Genomic DNA, 18,090 nt, shown 5'->3' with positions numbered 1-18,090 from the left:
CTCTTGATTTGATTTCATACCCATCATTAATTTTGAGAAAAATGCTGTAAAAGATAAAGTAATTTCACTGACAACTGAGACAGTCTTCCAGACGGGTTAGTGGCCTGTTTTACTTTGAAGGTTTGTGATTAATGACCTTCCTTCCTTAAACACAGACTTATCTGCAGGTCTGCACTGATTTCAGACAACCTAAATCTTCACCTGCCTGCCTCCCCTGCTTCCTGAACTTTTCTCCCCACAGTAATCTAAGCCAATAGAATCCCTGGATGATGTGTGTTTTGATTCTCCAAACAGCCAGAAGGCTGTGCAGATATTGTCAGGGAGCTCTAAGGCACAGCACACAGCAGGGCTGGCTCTGCAGAGATTGCACCATAGTGCTTGCTTAAGGCCACAACAGCAGACTGACATTATGCACTCTTTAAGCTGCATTATGTTCATGTGTTGCAACCTTCTGGTGTCCACATGTCATTATAAAGAGCATGAAAATATATTGACCACCTAGACAGGGGCCCGTTTTTGCAGCTTTTAACGGCTTTGTAGGCAAAGCTTTTCACACAGCGTGGCATTGTCTGAGTGCACAGAGAAATTAGAAATGTTCTTCTGCGGCTCAATTACTTTCTATAATACGGTTGCATTCAAAGGGTCTATTTTTGGAGACGATTAAACCAGTATTTCCCCCTCCATCGGTGGGCAGGGCCCCCATACATCTCAGCCACCCACCCGCTAATCCTCATCATCAATCAGGCAACATTGTTACAAGGAGGGTGTGTTATTGAAATTAATTAAAAACTGTTTTGCCCTCAAACCAAATGTATTTCCAATACTCTAACATGTTTACAGAAGCGTAACTTTCAATATAATGCTAATGTCACTGTTCTGCACTCTTGTTCACCGATATGAAACACAAAAATAAACATCAGAAATGCATTTTTAAGTAAAAACTGTACACTCTTCTATCAAGCCAGCCATGGTCTAGGATTGGTTCTTGATACAATATCTGGAATCAACGTGTGAGCGATAGGAAAGGTGGTAACTTCTAAAAGTACTTTTATTGCACCATGTTCATTCACTCATGAGCTTCTGTAACATGAATCAAATGGCTGAACTGCCACCTCAGCATACAGTCAAGTTCTGTAGTCTTCTTAATGACCTACTAATTTTATTCAGGTGTGCTGCAGCAAAGTTTCAGGACACTGGCCCTCCGGGACTGGAGTTTGACACCCCTGCCTTAACCAGAACTTGTATAAAAAAGAATAAAATTGTCACTATAGCTATCTTAAAAAATAATAATTATTATTATCTGGTCAGATCATATATCATAACGATTCTCACGTACTCTGCCTTCCTTCCCTGACCTTTTGCCTGACATCCAACATCTGTGCAGACATCATCTCTCTTATTGAAATGTTGAGCAAAATTGACGTCTATTTATTTGACACAATAGTCACCCACAATTTGTTAGCCTTGATTGTATTTTTCATTTATTTTCCATGTTCCACCCTCATGCTGGATCATCCTTCAAACAGGATAATGTGGGAAGGATGCAGCTTAATGTCTCATATAGAAACTGTGGCCTCAATCTGAGACTTCTTTTCATCCCTGGAAAATAAATCTCTGTACTTGGTCTCGGCTTCGTCGAAGAATCCAACAACAAAGCCGCAAGAGGAACGTGTTTGTATACGTGCATGCTAGAGAATGACGTAGTCAGAACGTCCTGTACCGACTTGTGAATTGTAACACATACTGATCTTTTCAGCTCTGGATCAGGACTCTGAATTTGCATCATCCTAAACTGTATGCAGATGTATGAGCATCTATTCTCTTTTGCTGCAGTTTCTTGTGAGAAATGTTGCATGGAGCGTGAAATAGTTTCATAAAGCTTTAGGGAGGAGGTGTGTTTGATTCATAACTATTTCACATCTGAAATGGGGTGTACTTTCAACCGTAGCTATTTTTTTTCATGCCATCTGTTGTTTAGATGCCAAAATGTAGGAATCTGCATATCTCAGAACTAATGAGAAACTAATGGGCCATCACCAAAAGTCTATAAATGTGAGCTGTGACATTATGTGGAAGCAAATGATCCTGCATACGCTGGTATGTTTTGTTTCCCATTACACAAATGCCTTTTTCTTTCTCAATAAGTGGAGATTCTTTTCCCACCCACTCAACTTGAAAACCAACTCTACCTGTACAAAGACTGCTGTACCATATAAATGAAGTCTTACTCATATGTATTTTAAAGTAAATCCTGTTTTTATCTGTATGTTTGTTGGCAAATTTCATCATCCAGTGACAGAAAATTTACAGAAGTTCCACATGGTTGGACTTAGGCGCCCAAAAATATACAGGATGAGGTGTCTTGGTGATATTACTTGTATTACCTGTATTGCTATGAGTTTGCAATGAGAAATTTCTATCTCAGTAGTTAGAAACTGTTCAACGGTTAATAATGCTTGTGCTTTCACTGAGGATTAGAGGATATTGAATCTGTTTTAAGAGTGATACCAATATCTAAAACTGAGATATTTCAATATAATGGCTGATTATTTTTTTCTTTCTCACAAACCTTTTGGTTATTTATTTTGGTTTGGATCAGCTGGTTGCTATCTTTTTAAATGTTCATTTTTGGGCTATTATATATGCCGATACCAAAAGACGAATGGCTAATATCTAACCTAAGTTGGTCAGGTTTTAACTTTAGTCTTCAACCAAAAACTGGTTAGCACATAAAACAGAGTTCTGTCAAATAGAATCAAAGTTTGCCTACTTACCATGGAAGCTTTATTCTGGCACTAAAAAAGCAAACAAACATTTTTTTCTCATTCACAAGTCAACACAAATTCCAACTTGGTAGCTTGAAATTTCAGGTTATTTTCTCCATTTGTAGTGGGTTTTTTTGTTTTTAGCTTTTTAAATTTTTTCTTTGCATTTCAAAATTTTGAGATCTTAACTCAAAAATTTCAGATGCAGCAAAAACTTTTAGCAACAAAAAATTTTGTCTTGTGGGTTGAAAAAAATGACCTAAGAAAATTAAGTAACAAAAAGATCCACTCCACTTTCAACAACAGAAAAATGCTTATCTCAATCATCCATGCCACAACTGATACCTCTGACCCCACATACTTCATGTTTATTATTTTTACTTTTGTTTTTACTATTGTAAACAAAGTCACAATTGGCATAACAACCCATCTTGTCATTGGCTATGAGTTGTGACAAAAATATAGCTTTTCAGTTAATGAAGTGCTTGTGGCCTTTTGTGCAGGGGTAGATTAGCTGTTAGTCTCTACAATTCTCCAGGCTGTATACTAACTGATTGTTGTCAATAGCCTTAAATTTTGCAAAGCATAAGAGTGGCATCAGTCTTTGTCTGCATTTTGATGCAGCTGTCTGCATCAAAAATCAAAAGGAATCAATTCCAGTGTTTTCTCAAACCACCTGTTTACTGCTACATCGCCACTGAAACTACACAGTCTGCCCATATACATCATGAAATTTTAAATGGCTATATGTTTTAACATTAACTGCTGTTTTCTGTGCAGACAGACTGTTCTACCGACAGCGAGAGTGAAGACAACTTCATAGTTGTCCCTCCACGAGATCATCTCGGCCTGGCCATATTCTCCATGCTCTGCTGTTTCTGGCCTTTGGGGATTGCAGCATTTTACTTCTCACAAGGGGTGAGGCCACACATGCACATATTAACACAGGCATGCAATGCATACCCTTTCAAAGTTGTGGTCTGTCACACATGAATGATGCAGCATCTGGTTGTCAAGGTCTAGCATGCCCCCACCCCCCCCCCCCCAATCACCCATACACATGCTTCTATAAATTCGTAGAGATGGGAACACACAAACATGTAAACACACACATCTATCCGTCTTTATGTATGACTCATTACCAAAAGATTAAGAGCCTTCACTCTTAAAAAAGGACTGACAGCTGACTCGCTTACTGCAAGGCCAATTTTTACTGAGCTATGCATCAATAACTCAAGGCCAATCTGTAATGGCTGCTTGATGCTCTGTAAACAGGCTGAGAGCCTCCTTTAGGAAGAGTCTATAAATCACTTTCAAGGTTCTATCTGTAAATGCCAAGAAAGGTTGTATTCAAAATAATAAGATGAGAGAGGATCTCTGAACGTGTAGACTTTTCAAGAGGACTGAAGATGAACCCAATTAAAGGCGGGCTGATGTATTAAAGATGGTGAGCCCTTGGGAAAGATGAGCCGTAATTATTTTGCAGACACACTGGCATTCTTTTGACTGATGCACTAAAAACGAATGTTTTATTGCAGTCCAGCATAAAAAAATACTAAAAATGACCCTAAACAACGTAATCTGAAGCGAGAAGCTTTACCAATATTTTCTTTTCAGTAACGTCTGCAATCACAACATAATAGGTATCTAATAGATTCCAGCCAGACTTCCTCCCTCTTTTCAGTTCTCTTTGAAATGACTCTGATGATGTTATGTCAACCAAAGAGCACAGGGAGTGCCTCTTGTCTTGCCGCTAATCAAGTCTGTCCTGTGAATCATCAGCATAATAAAGACAACACATTAAAAGGCTATCAGCACAAGCGTAAACACACAGTATGTCCGAAAATGCATGTAAACACACGCACTGCTCATACAAACACACAAACGTGCTAGAGACAGACAAGCTTTTCATTAAATTGCCCTGCGTCTGACCACAAATTCTTATCAAAAGCTCAAGCATTTAGCTGCCTTATCTTGGGCGCAAGTAGTCTAAGCCCGTCAGTGAATTATCTTGTCAGGAGCTAATTTGATTCTTCCTGGGTAATTATGGGGAAGTGATGGCTGTGTTTAGGGATGGATGATTTTTCTGCCAATCTCCCCCCTTTAGAAGGTGCTTTCCTGAAGAGCTGTCAGGATTTCAAAGATATGGAGGAAGTTTGGGATCGCTTAATTTTATAGTTCAATAACCCACTTCACTGGTCTTCGTTTCATGCCGTTATTCAGAAGGACCAACCTGAAAGTGGTGATTCTATAGGAGCTAGCAGAGCACATGTCTGAGTATGCTTACCGGTGCATTTGCACTGCACTGGTGGCCAATAATGGCAATATCAACTCAACATGTAGGTAAAATCAGAATCTTTATCAGCTTTTACTTCATAAAAATATAATGGCTGAGGAATATATGACTCATTAAAAGAAGCCAACACAAACCATAACTAGTTGTAGCTGAGTCAGATTTCCTTTTTGGATTGGATGTTATCTAATATAATTAAAGGATAATTTTGATTTTCTGTGTTTTTGTTTTAGACATGGGTTCAAATAGCAAGATTAGCAACTGGTCCTCCTAAACTGTGCAATCATCACACAATCAATAGTATCATTCTGACTTTGTTAATCTTAGAATCCTATCCTTAGTGATACCAACATCCCAATCCTGCGAGCATTCAAGCGAACCCTGTTTCAATTTCCAAACCTAACCAAATAGCGGTGCAAGCGAAGCAAAGAGCAAAACAAAGTCCCTAAATTCAAAGCCATGTTCTTCTGGCTGATTATTCCACTGCCACTCCAAATGAGTACTTTGTAGATCTCAAAAATAAGACAGCTATTTTTCCAAATCTAATATTTCCATGGCACGCACCCTGTGTGCATCTCTGCCTGCGTCATTTGCCGGAACAGCAGTAAGTGATGCCCTGGGATGAGAATGTGCTGTCCAGAACTGATGAGAGAAAACAATAAACAGATGTTGCATTGTTGCCTAAGGTAATCTGTCTGTCACAATGATGTTTGGGGGTAAAAATCAGACAAATGGAGCTTTCAGATACAACAAAGCATGCGTTTCGCTCGCTGCTGGGTTGAGGGCACTGTTTTGGAAGAGCTGTGGACCACATAGCAAAATCAGTTACGTTTTTGAAATTTCCAATCAGTGCATCAAGAAAATTCCGTATATGAAAACTATATTGATTTACCCTTTACTTCAATCAGAAAGCTTCAATAGATCTACTGAGAGAGAATGCTTAAGCAACCCTAAGCCATGCTTATAAATATTGCCTACCTACAACAAGCTACCTGACCGAGGCTGGGCAATTAATTGTCTCAAGGGGCCGCTTGAGAAACTGGGACTGTTGTAGAAGGCTGTACCTTCCACAACAGTCCCAGGTTCTCATGTGGCCCTCTGGGAAAATGAATTATCCACTCCTGTACCTGACTGTTAAAACACACCTAACATGCAAACTGGGATGGAAATCAGTTTTCTAAGATAGGGATTTACCTCTGTCGCAGGTTCCTTTCACATATACACACCCTGCTCATTTCATTGCTTTGGCAGAGCTTTCTGTCTTTGTAGAACACTGTAGATGTGACAAGGGCAAAGAAATTTATTTATTTATATTTTAGAAATGATAGCACATCAGCTTCACCACTTACTCTAAGGACATTTAAAAACAAACACGTTAGCGACTGTAATAGACTCTGTGGATGGCAGATCAATAGTGTTTTTGTTCCACTGGAAGGTCAGGCCTAGTCAAATACAGCGCCGCTGCTTTGCCAAGGAGACGAGTGAGTGAAGGCGTCAGCAAACACCTTAACACAAAAACAGACATGCATTCATATGCTGCTGTAACGCTGTTCGCCAAAGACAACGGCTTTTATTGTGCATAATGTCTTTATGGTAACTTGTGGTGCACAATTTTGAGATTCAGTGTTAACCTCCCCCCACAAACGCACGCATCAGCTGATAATAACTGGAATACCATAAATATCTGAGGGAAATTAGCTTTGAGCATTTGATTGGGAAGCGGAATTGAGTTTCAATTATTGCCGCTAATTGGGTGAGTGTTTTGTTTTGGAGATGCTGATAAATTCGTCACTTAGCTCTGAGACATCTGCACTGGAAAGTGCAGGGCTGAGGAGCAGCAACAATCTATTTCATGATCTTGCAAATAAGACTCCCCTGAAGTTATCGTATGGCGTACGAGCCATAATAAAGAATGAAAATGAATGAGCTCGTTATAGTGAAACTGTTTCTCTATTTGTGCCTGTCTGTGCGAGGGAGGCGGAGACACAGACACAGAGAAGGGGGCGTCGAGTGTTGTTTGTTTGGAAGAAAAACCTGTTAAGGGTGCCGAGTCTCCATGCAGCCGAGTCTCAGATGTTATCTTTTTTCTATGACACCACATTTCAATCATTTTGTCAAGGTGGTGGAGATAAAGCCTTAAATGCTTCTAACCATTTTGCTCTCAAGGGTATTCAAGGAAAAATACAATGATTGACAGTGTTAAAAGTTAAGCTGCGATATTTTCATCACTCTCAGTCCACATTACAGCATTATTTCAGTTTGTCACAAAATGCCTTGATTTCATTTTAACTGACAAACATTGCGTATCATATTTGACAAATGCACCAGAGAAACTGACCCTCGAGTGAGTGCCCTTTGAATAGCCTCTGTAGAAAAAAACCCCTCTTCAGTCTGAATCTCAAAACAAGTCAGAACTATTTTAGTGTCCCCAAAGACCTCTGTGGGGTTGTGCTAATATATTGTCAGAGGGAGAATGTGCTTTGTGTCATTTTGAAAGCAAATTAAAGCCTAATTTCCCATAAACCCCTCATAATGGTGCTTCTGTTCCAGTGATTACTGTATTGATGTGGAAGCTGAAGGCTGCCTCGAATGCACATATTTCGTCTGGATTTTCTTCCTGACCTTTCGAGGCATTTGTCTAAAGAGCCTCTCTCGTTGGCTCTAATCTAGCTGTCTTTGTCTTGGACTATTAACTTTGTCTTCAAAAATCTGCTCAGCCTTAGAGAAACAGAGCAAAGTGGCAATACCTTGTGCTGTTTTTTTTATTAAGTTCAAACAATCAAAGTGATACAAGACCCTTCCTAATGGCCACTCTGCGTGCATTCTGCAAAACTACAGAAGGTTCTGACAGATGCGTTGTGTCTGAGCCAGGGCTACATCCACAAAAGTCAGGAATTCAAACTAGTGATTGGTTTTTCAGTAATCTGCAGTGAAACATCTTCTTCACTTGCTGTGGGCACTCGCAGAAACATACAGAAAGTTTTAGGCATCTGATTTTGTTTAAATGCTTCGCAATTGTCTCCGTACCCTAAAAAACAACCCCAACACAAAGTTTTCCGTCCAGTAAGCATCAAAAAATCCTCTTGAGCTCTGAGCTCATGGCAATTAACAATGCTTCCTTAAAAGCAGAAAACAACTGATTATTAATCCTGTCTGCATTTATGTTCTTAACATAATATTGAAATGACTACATAAACAATGCCTGTCGTTCTGTTCTAATATAATTGGCTAAAGCCAGACTAAATATGCAAAATTCATTTATATCTGCTTCACTGGAGTTATTTTACCCTGGTGAGAAACTGCAGAGAATGAGATCCAGAATTTCGAGCTAAATGGAGGAAGGCATGAGTAACTAGAGGTCATATTCTGGTACAGCTGCTTTGTCGCTGTTTGCATGACTGTAGTGCAAATTGGCAGAGACTATGAATAATACAATATTTTTGTCAGGAGAGAGCGATAAAGCAAGACACTTAAAGAGTAATTAAAATAATGTATTCGACTTAATATGCACAAAAGGGAAAAGAAATATGCCATTAGCCTTTTGTGAGTAGACCCCATTGTGATGTCATTATTTTAACGGGTTAGTCATTTTATGGAGTCTAGACCCTGGTGGTGGACGAGGAGTGATGACATGAGAACTGGAGGGATGTGAAGAACCCACCAGTAAGGTTGAAGAGAATTGCATTAATTCCACACTAAAATAACACCTGGCAGTGGGAGAGAAAGCACAATCTGATTGGTTTGGCAGAGAATAAATGACCTCAGGAAAAAGTGATGAGTTTGAAGTGGGGAAACGGGAGAGAGGGATGTGCAGTAATCTAAACAGAGCTAGCATCAAGACAATCTTCCTAATAGAAATTTCAATATATATTTTACATTAGATTTATCGCACACTGCACTCATTCTTTGTTATCACTGTATTTCTGTAAACTGTACTGTAATGTGCGAAAGAGTTGAGCCTTCCGATATTTCCTTATATTTTGCTGGTAGAACAGGAAGTAGGTGCGGCGATTTATTAAAACGTGCAAACATAATACAGTTTCTAAGGCAAACACAGAGTTTGCACAATTCTAATAAGTTTGAATGTCAATAATTGGTATGAGCACCTTCATTATTGAAGAAAGACTGAACTAAGCTGTTTGCATGTATTAGAGCCAATTTCTTAAATTTGTCACTTTGTAATATATTGTATTATTTAATTTAGTTCAGTCTGTTACTGTTCTTATTGTCTTGGAGCAACTGTGACCAAATAATTTTCTTAGGGATTAATAAAGTATTCTGAGTCTGATTGATGAATAGTTCTCCAGGCTTCTTGAAGGACATTTAAAGCTCTTTTTAGATGTGTGCTGCCTTTTGTTCTGTTCTGTCAAGATGTTCCCACACTGCTTCAAAAATGTTGCGGTCCGAACTCTGGGGAGGCCAATCTATGGCTGATACTGTTCCACTGTATGTTTCACATGGTCTCCCAGTAAGACCATTTCTAATGACGCAAGTAGATGGATCAACTGAAGAGCCAGATGCATCTCTCGGGTCCTGTCAAACGTCATTGCTGGATTTTCTTCTTTGTAAATAGTAAAAAATGTCAGCATCACCTTCAAATATAGTTTAGGAAATAGTCTTGCAACTTTTTATTGCATCTTCCACTCTCTATTTTCTCTACTATCCTCATTTTCCTGAAGGAAAATGTCCTCATTTTGTTTAAGGACATGTTGCACTCGATGCCAAGATACGTTTTCAGCTAACAGCTATTTGGGAATCACCTTGTTGCTACAAAAATACTGTGTTATGTCATCTTTGGCTTTTTTTTTTGTAGATTCAACTAAAGAAATTAGAATAAATTATGTGTTTTTGTTACAGGCGGCTAAAAACAGTATTAGCATTATACAGTACTGTATAAAATATTAAATTTTAAGTGCAATACTTAAACATTATACTGGCTTAATGTTACAAAGACAGATTTTGTTTTACTATTTATATGACTAGCACAAGAAAAAACCAAACAGCCAATCTTCAAGGAAAAGCAACTTTGAAAGGCCTTCAGAAAGCCTCGAGAACTATCTCAGATTATACTATGTTAAAAAAGTAAACTTCAAGTAATCCTTACTCCAGTCAGTATTTCTTCTCTCCCCTCAGATATCCAACAAGACCACACTTAAATAAAGAAAGATGCTATTAGACTACATACCTGAACCAGCTCGCTCTTCTCAATGAGAAGAAGATTTCAGAATTCTTCTCAGTTTTCCCTTATGTTGAGCAAAGCAATTCTACAAAAGCAACTCATATGCAAGACTTTCAAAGTCAAAGGTCAAACCAAGTATAGCTCTTTTTTTTTTTAATGGAGACTTTGTGTTTAGGGTTCCACTCCCTGCCTCTGCCAGATGCAAACTCTCTGACTACTGAGAGAGCTGCACCTGAGTAGCAGTGCAATCCTTGTTAACCTTGATTTTTAGTAAGAAATGTTACCTCATGTACTTGGTGCTGTGGCTCACCTCCAAAATGAAAGTGGCAGAGTGAGCTAGTGTGACCCTAAGGCCAACTTCATCATACTCACATGCCACACATCATTATTAAATTGGATACAAGAATAATGAAGGCCATTTCATGCATCCACACAGTGCATTTCAAAATTCTGTTAGCACAGGTTCACACCCATCTGACTGTGTTGTGTTGTTGGCACATTGAATTATGGTTGTAATTTATAAACATGTTGAACACTGGAGACTGCTGAATCTTTGACTGCTGTGGGGAAAAAAAAGTAGTAAATACAGTAAGGCATTGTAATAAAAAAACTGAATTTATTTTAATTTAGTGGAAGAAAAATGAAACAAGAAACTTAAAAAGCCAATACAAAGGCCAAAAAACGCCAATATAACAGTTTATGCTCTGTAATTTCTGCTTCAGGGATAACCTCCACTCAGTGAACTAAATGAAAAAGAGAAATCAAAATAGTCTATTTTCCCTTCCTTTCCCTTCTGGCGAGGAAATCCATTTGAACAAGAAGATAGCTAAAGGTTACATAGCACAGCAACCACAAGTCTTTATACCTGCTCCTGCTTTAGAGAGGAGATTCTCTATTTACCATTATTAACTAGCAAATCCCCCGCCCTATGTGTGGGAGATAGGAAACATACATGCATGCATATATTACAATAATTATAGTGTGATGATAAATGCTAAAAAAATGTATGTTTTGATGTAGATTCCAAATACTACATCCAAACACTGCACAACTCTGCAGCTCCCTGCTTTATAATCATTTTCAGCTCAGTGTTTTGGAGCCCAGACTTCACATTACAATCACCACAAAATTAGGATGAATTTTTCGCCTACATGATTACATTTAGATGTGTTTAAATACAACCAACATGTTTAATATACATCTACAGTGACTAATGAGGCAGGAAACGGACCACTTCAAAACATAACCAAGTTTCAGTCTGTTTATTTCTGAAGTTATTACGTATCAAATAATTGTTATTTCTGAGAATGTAAGTACTGCCCATTGTTAATCTCACAGTGTTCATTTAGTTTCTTCTTTTACCATAGACTCTTCTAATACACTTCTAAAAATACACTATATTAATGCTCAAGCTTATATTCATTACGCTGAATCATGCAACATAATCGCTTCAGTGTTTGCACTGTAAAACACAAAGTCAGTAGTTTCCTGGAAACGCAAATCAGACAGATTAAATATACAAATCAAATTTAGTCAATTTGCAAATCATATATATGTGATTATATTGTAAATGTATACATACATATATATATTTTTCTTTTTGTCAATTGGTTTTCCAGTTGGCATATGTACTTAGAAAAAAGGCTGCAGTACCTGCATGCGTGTCATCATTCATGTCTGTAAACACAGAAAAGCTCAAAGAGTTTTGAATCACTTCTGATAAAACTTTGTATGTGTGTAGAGTTGGGTAATGTTAACAATTCATTAAAACTTGGCTTTCATCCTACAAGGTCTTAAAGGTCAGCTTAATGATTAATGGATTTAAAAACTGACAAAAGCCTTATAACTTCACCTATAAACTATGATTCTTAGTATTGAAAGTACAGTACAGTATAACGATATAAAATATCATTCCCCATTTGACCTTTGACCTTTCCTTTAATGTTAATAGGTTGATCTGAAAGTCAAAGTGATAGTAAAGCTGTAGGTATTTAAAAATATGTTTATCACTGCCATTGTTTGTATTGACAACGTATGGGAAAACAGTGAATAAATATTATATTTATTATAATATTATTAATATTTTATTTTGATGTTGTTATATACATTACAGTAAAAGGCTAAGTGTTTAAATACATAACAATTTGAATACATGCTCATGAACAAGTATGATTTTACTTGGAAAACAAAACTATCAAACAAAAAATCAATAGAAACGTTTTCGCTTGACATTTATCACTAAACATTTAAAATTAAGTTTAGTAAGTAAAGTAAAACATAATTGTACTGAAAAACATGTCAAGTATATTAAAATGGGTTTCAACAGAGAAAAAAGAAAAGCCTGAAATTACTTTTTATTGTACAACACACTTCTTAAAGAATGAATAAAAAGAACAAAGAAAGCAAAATGAATGCATAAAGATCTCAATGCCATTTCCCATTTCCTTGAAACCAAATACTGCCCAGACAACGAGAAGCCTTGGCAGAGGTTTGTGCTCTCAGAGTGGTTTTTGTTATAAAAGCAGATTGCTTGAAAAATAAATGTATGTCAGAGGACAAAATATAACACCAATTTTAGGATTCTTATTTGATTGAAAACAAAAACTAGTATTTACTGCGGTTTAACGGCTGCTTTTTCTAGCTACACTAACAGGGGCTCGTGAAGAGGATCTATATGTGCCTGTTGTAAATGGGTCATGTCAGTGGGAGTCACTCTTTGGAGGGGGAAAAAAGCAGTGTGGGCGCATAAAGAACCAGCTTTACACTCTGTGACTTGAAAGCATGGATTAACTGTGTGATATATAAATATGAAAATAATTATTATTTTTTTAGTTCAATGATAAATTATCTATCTTGTTTCCCCCCATACGATTTTTGTCATTCAGTGATAGCAGCTGAGGTGACCATAACCTCCTGTCCTTCACATTTTCACACTGATTGCGATTTCTTAGTCCTGCAATGCATTTTTTATTCAGTTCATGTATTTATTTGCACAGGTCAGTCAGTTGGTCTCTCCATTTCCATGACTTTAGGTTTTACATTGCAATAGAAACGATAAACAACATATTTTTCAGTGGCTCACCATTTCTCTTGAAGTCGTTGCAAATGATATCAGCCTCTGACTTTCTTCTTCTTCTTCTTTGTTTTCTCTTTTACAGACCACTAAGGCAGTGAACAAAGGTGACTTCCCGCTGGCCAACATCGCCTCCCGAAGGGCTTTGTTCTTAGCTGCCCTCTCCATCACTATAGGCACCGGTGTGTATGTAGGGGTAGTGGTAGCGCTCATTGCCTACCTTTCTAAACCAGGGCACATATAGCAGTCACACCTTCTTTCCAAACACCTCCAGGGAGCCCAGGAAGAGAACACCGTCCTCTGGGGAATGTCACTGCGCCTGCAGACTTTGAGGAAAGTTTTTCCAGGATGTACAATTTTTTCCCCCCCTCCACCTTCCTTTTGTTCCAGACTTCTCTCCCTGCAGGCCCTCTGTCAGCCAAGATTTGCCACAGTGACTGGAGAGAGGTCAAGCAAGAGGGCAAGAAGAGGGAGGCCTGTGGATTGAGAGAGACTGCTGAGACAGAGGGTTTGAGTAAAGGAAGCATTCCATGTTGGAGCCCAGTTTGCATTGCAATGGCTTAAATCCATGTTTGCTTCATCCTCTCCTGACGGATTTTTAGGTTCCACAAGCCCTAAAGAAACTTTGAAGAGAGAAGCTCATACAGTAACCTATTGAACTTAACCAATTATTAACAAGCAGAGGTTTAGGAAGGTTCAGATCAACACAGTGTAACTTATTCACCTAAACCAATACTATACTGTTGTTGTTTGAGCTGCTGTTAAAATTGGAGCTGCCCTGTGGAGTCTTGCCCTGTATCATCTCAGTTTGCCACCTAGGATTGTCTTTAATATACTATAATCTGCCCCCATCAGCTCAAAAATGCATTTGTCTCTGGGCTGACTGCCTCACACCCCAAGATTTAAATAAAATAAAAAAAGAAGATGTGAGAATATTTACACTTTCTTAAACCATGACAAAGGACTTATTTCCAGAGGGACATAAGAAAAAAAATATAGAGCGTTCATCAATAAAGGATCAAACTCTTGAAAATCAAAATAATAATAATTATAATAGGGAACACGGTTCCCTTCTCATTAAAACAAATGCACTGGCATGAATCAGAAAAATCTCAATGGAGCCACAGGCCTGCATTTTTCCTCAGTAAAGCTAGCCATCTGTCAAATCCCTAGTACTCCTAAAATCTGCTCATGCAGATATGTTTGCCTACATACATACAAATTTGCTTTATTTTGTTTGTTTTTTTAATGTTTGTCCTTTTGTGTTCTCTACTGTTTAAAAAGTGTCTTCATTAATACTGCTTAAACTAATTTTCATTTATGGCCTTTGAAGTAAAGCACAGATGTGAGATGGCCAGATATTCAGGGCAAATGGTGTCCAGTGTTTCTACAAGTGATACATCTGATAACACAGCAAGAAATATGAAATGAAGCATGAGCCATTTAAGGATGCCATATACATAAAGTACATAATGTCAGTTCAAAGCAGGACTTACATACAGTTAGGTTCTTGGTTTTTGGACAAAGACTTAATTGTGTAAATTCTGGTTTGTTGGAAATCAAACGATCAAGATGTGCAGACTTTCCGATTTCATTCAAGTGGTTTAACAGAAGTATTTAATTAGTATTTAATTTCAAGAGGCTCAAAAAATACTTATAATTGGACAATGGACTAACAAGCAGTTACACAGCCAGGTGAGGCCTGGTTTTCTGCACCGTTGTATTATAAATTAAGCAAATAAAAGATCTGGAGTAGATTCAAATGGTCAAATGTGGCATTTGGTAGTGGAACTGAGTCACTGGTGTTTATTGATGATAATGACACGACTACACTCTGCTCAGATTCAGCTGTAGCTGTAAAACTGATCACACTGAACTTCACAGTGGAAATGGAAAGCATACTGCAAAAGCAACCCAAGGCAAAACAGTTACATATCCTTCAATGGTGAAGTAATTCGTGCGTATCTGTCTGAACCGAGCATGTCGTTAAATACAAACCCAATAATAAGCAATTAAATGTGACCACAGTAAAGGCCTAGCAGTGAATCTGAAGCAAGGAAATGCAACATTTGGTGACGTATATAGATTCCAGACTTCTAACTGTGTGTATATATATATATATATATATTAGGGGTGCAACGATACACAAAATTCACGGTTCGGTTCGATACTTTGGTGTCACGGGTCGATATTTTTTCGATACAAAAAAATGTTCATGCCTTTTTAATTTGTCATTTATTAAAATTATGAATATATATTTTAACTCAAAAGTACAGTTTTAAATTTAATGTTGCTGAAACAACAAAAGCAAAATAATAAAACAAATAAATCTATCTGATCGAGGAATCACTCATCTTTGGAAAAGAGAGTTCAATACAGAGAATGAGGGTGGGGGAGGTTCAATTTCGGGTACCGTTGAGGCAGTTGCCATGTTGCAACGAGCTTAGCTTCTGTCTTGCTAGCTTGTGCTGCGCTCAGTGGATCTGCACTCGACAGTGCAGCCTAGGCGGAGTAGTCGAACGCAGATCCACTGAGCTCTTAACACAGACAGCATCGTCAGAAGAAAAGTTGATAAAATAAATAAAAAATTTGGTATTGTTCAAACCGAAAGCACTGTATCGAACGGTTCAATATCGATACGAGTATTGTTGCACTCCTAATATATGTATATATATATATATATGTAGACTTTTCCAAGTGTGGTAGTCCTGATTTTAGCTCTGATCATTTATTTGATTTAGAGCTTTCCTTAATCATAAATTCAACTGAGTTAAATTAAAAAACAAACCAAAAGGCTCATATTTTGCACAATGCCTTTTCCCACTTTCCCTTATTCCAGCTAATAAAACAGGGGAGATTTCGCTTTGTTCCTTCACACTTTGAAGGTGAAGACGTTCAACAGACAAGTTCACAGATTGTCTGCAAGAAGGGCTTATTAATTACTGATATTTTAGCTTGTGTTTTTACACAAGTCTGGCAGATACTATTTCAAGCAGTGAAGCCTCAAGAGGGGATGATATACACTTTGCTACCCTGCACAGGTCCTGCATTAGTCATACCTGACAGTTATGGTGCACAATTAGCTCCCATTAATGGCTTTTTCTGAAGGAATGCATATTCTCTGGAGCATAGCCCTAAAATAGCACAACCACATTAATTTCACTAATAAGCCACTTTTGATGTCACTGCTTGCTGTCAAACCAGGCAAGTAAACAATCCATTTACACACATCCTTGGTTCTGTGAAATTTTTAGGCTAAAATGTAACTCTGTTCTCATGTGCTAATGACGAGTGAATATCTTTACATATTCTCTACAAGAGGAAGCTTGAAGTTTGGGGTCCGAGCTGCAGTTTAATTCAAAAACCCCAAAGTTTCTTTTGAATGTTGTCTTTGACTGCCTTTATGGGTAAACAATCATCTTCTGACTAAAATAAGTCAGAAATGGACCACAGTGCACTCTTAAGGGGTTCTGAAGACAGGATAATGTATCTGTATATGTTTAGTCTGATAACCTTTGACACCTTTTTGACCACTTGTCCCAAACTTAACTCACAAGCTACTGATTGCAGTGTATGCACACATCACCATCACTGTACCTATAGCGAAAGTTTGTTTTCATCTCACGGAGAAAGTTTTATTGCTGATAGCGATGAAGATACTTTGTGTTTTGTAGCGTGTCATTCAAATGATGTGTTTTTAGCTGGCTTCTTTGGCAACATGGTATTGTGCAAAGTGTTACAACAATACGTAAGTTTTAATGCTGTTATTCTTTTTTTTCCTCATTGTGATGAGCTACACATCCATGCAACAAAGAAGTTTGCTGAATGCCAGGTTGATAGTGATCTCTTCGTGTCGTGCTTTAAGCCGCGTTAAAGAAAAACAATGTTGTTACATTATCTTTGGGATTTCTTTCCTATCTTGTGTGACGGCAACATGTACATATTGCAAATAAAGACATGTTCAAATGTAATGACAAATAAATCAGGAAGGATGGCCTTTCTTGGAAGCAAAAATTCTTTCTCTGATTTTTGTAATGTGAAGTTCTATAGTTGGATTCATATCTGAAAAGCCCTTCACAATCTGAAGGAACTGGCTGAGTAATTGAGATGCTTGAGTTGTTCTTAAAGCAAAAGCAAACACAGACTGAGTCATGGGGTGTAGGTGGTTTTGCCAGAAAGAGACAGAGGAGCAGCTTTGAAATCTGTATAACTGCACCATTCTCTTTGCTGCATGCAGGAAAGTACATTTCCCTTTGTGTTGTCAACCATTATGATTATTGAACAGCAGAGCTGTAGCCTACCCAGCTCAAAATTTCACACAGTGAACAAAATGCCAACAGAACAAGCTAACATTTCCCACACGGTGTCCTATTATTGCGGCAGTCACTTTGACAAAGAAGAGCAATGATGTTATATTCTGTTGTGATTGTTGGTTGTGGTGCACATTATCAATGGCTCTCAACTTTTTTTTCTGTTGTTGTTGTTGTACATACCCCCACAGTGTATCAGATGAGCACAACGGGTGTGGTGCAGCCCGCAAACACCACTTTACTTGTTTGTTTCCTAAAATATTAATACTGCTGGCTTAAAAAAGCAGATTTTTTTAATCTATCTCCATGACTTTTAACTTGTCAAACTGTGTCCCTTCTTTAATTTATGGTGATTTAGTAAAAAGGCAAAAAGCGATTGTCTGCACTTTTCTTCTTTGGTATTGTCACAAAGAAGAAAAGGTCACCAGCATCACTAGGGAGGAAAATTTGAAAGTCTGACTGGCCAGATC

General features: G+C 37.8%; 1 protein-coding gene across 1 annotated transcript in view; it reads left to right on the top strand.

Moving 5' to 3' along the window:
• The window catches only part of syndig1l (synapse differentiation inducing 1-like), a 41,600-nt gene extending 26,141 nt beyond the window's left edge, over positions 1-15,459 (top strand). The window contains exons 3-4 of the mRNA XM_026142757.1: positions 3,546-3,683; positions 13,396-15,459. Coding sequence (XP_025998542.1) covers positions 3,546-3,683; positions 13,396-13,554 — 297 coding nt within the window. The 3' untranslated portion in view covers positions 13,555-15,459. The remainder of the gene's footprint in view (positions 1-3,545; positions 3,684-13,395) is intronic.
• Positions 15,460-18,090: the final 2,631 nt, after the last annotated feature.

Source organism: Astatotilapia calliptera, chromosome 15, assembly GCF_900246225.1.
Source record: "Astatotilapia calliptera chromosome 15, fAstCal1.2, whole genome shotgun sequence".
Taxonomy (NCBI): domain Eukaryota; kingdom Metazoa; phylum Chordata; class Actinopteri; order Cichliformes; family Cichlidae; genus Astatotilapia; species Astatotilapia calliptera.
Note: the sequence above shows the minus strand (reverse complement) of the source record. Positions and strands in the feature narration are given on the sequence as shown.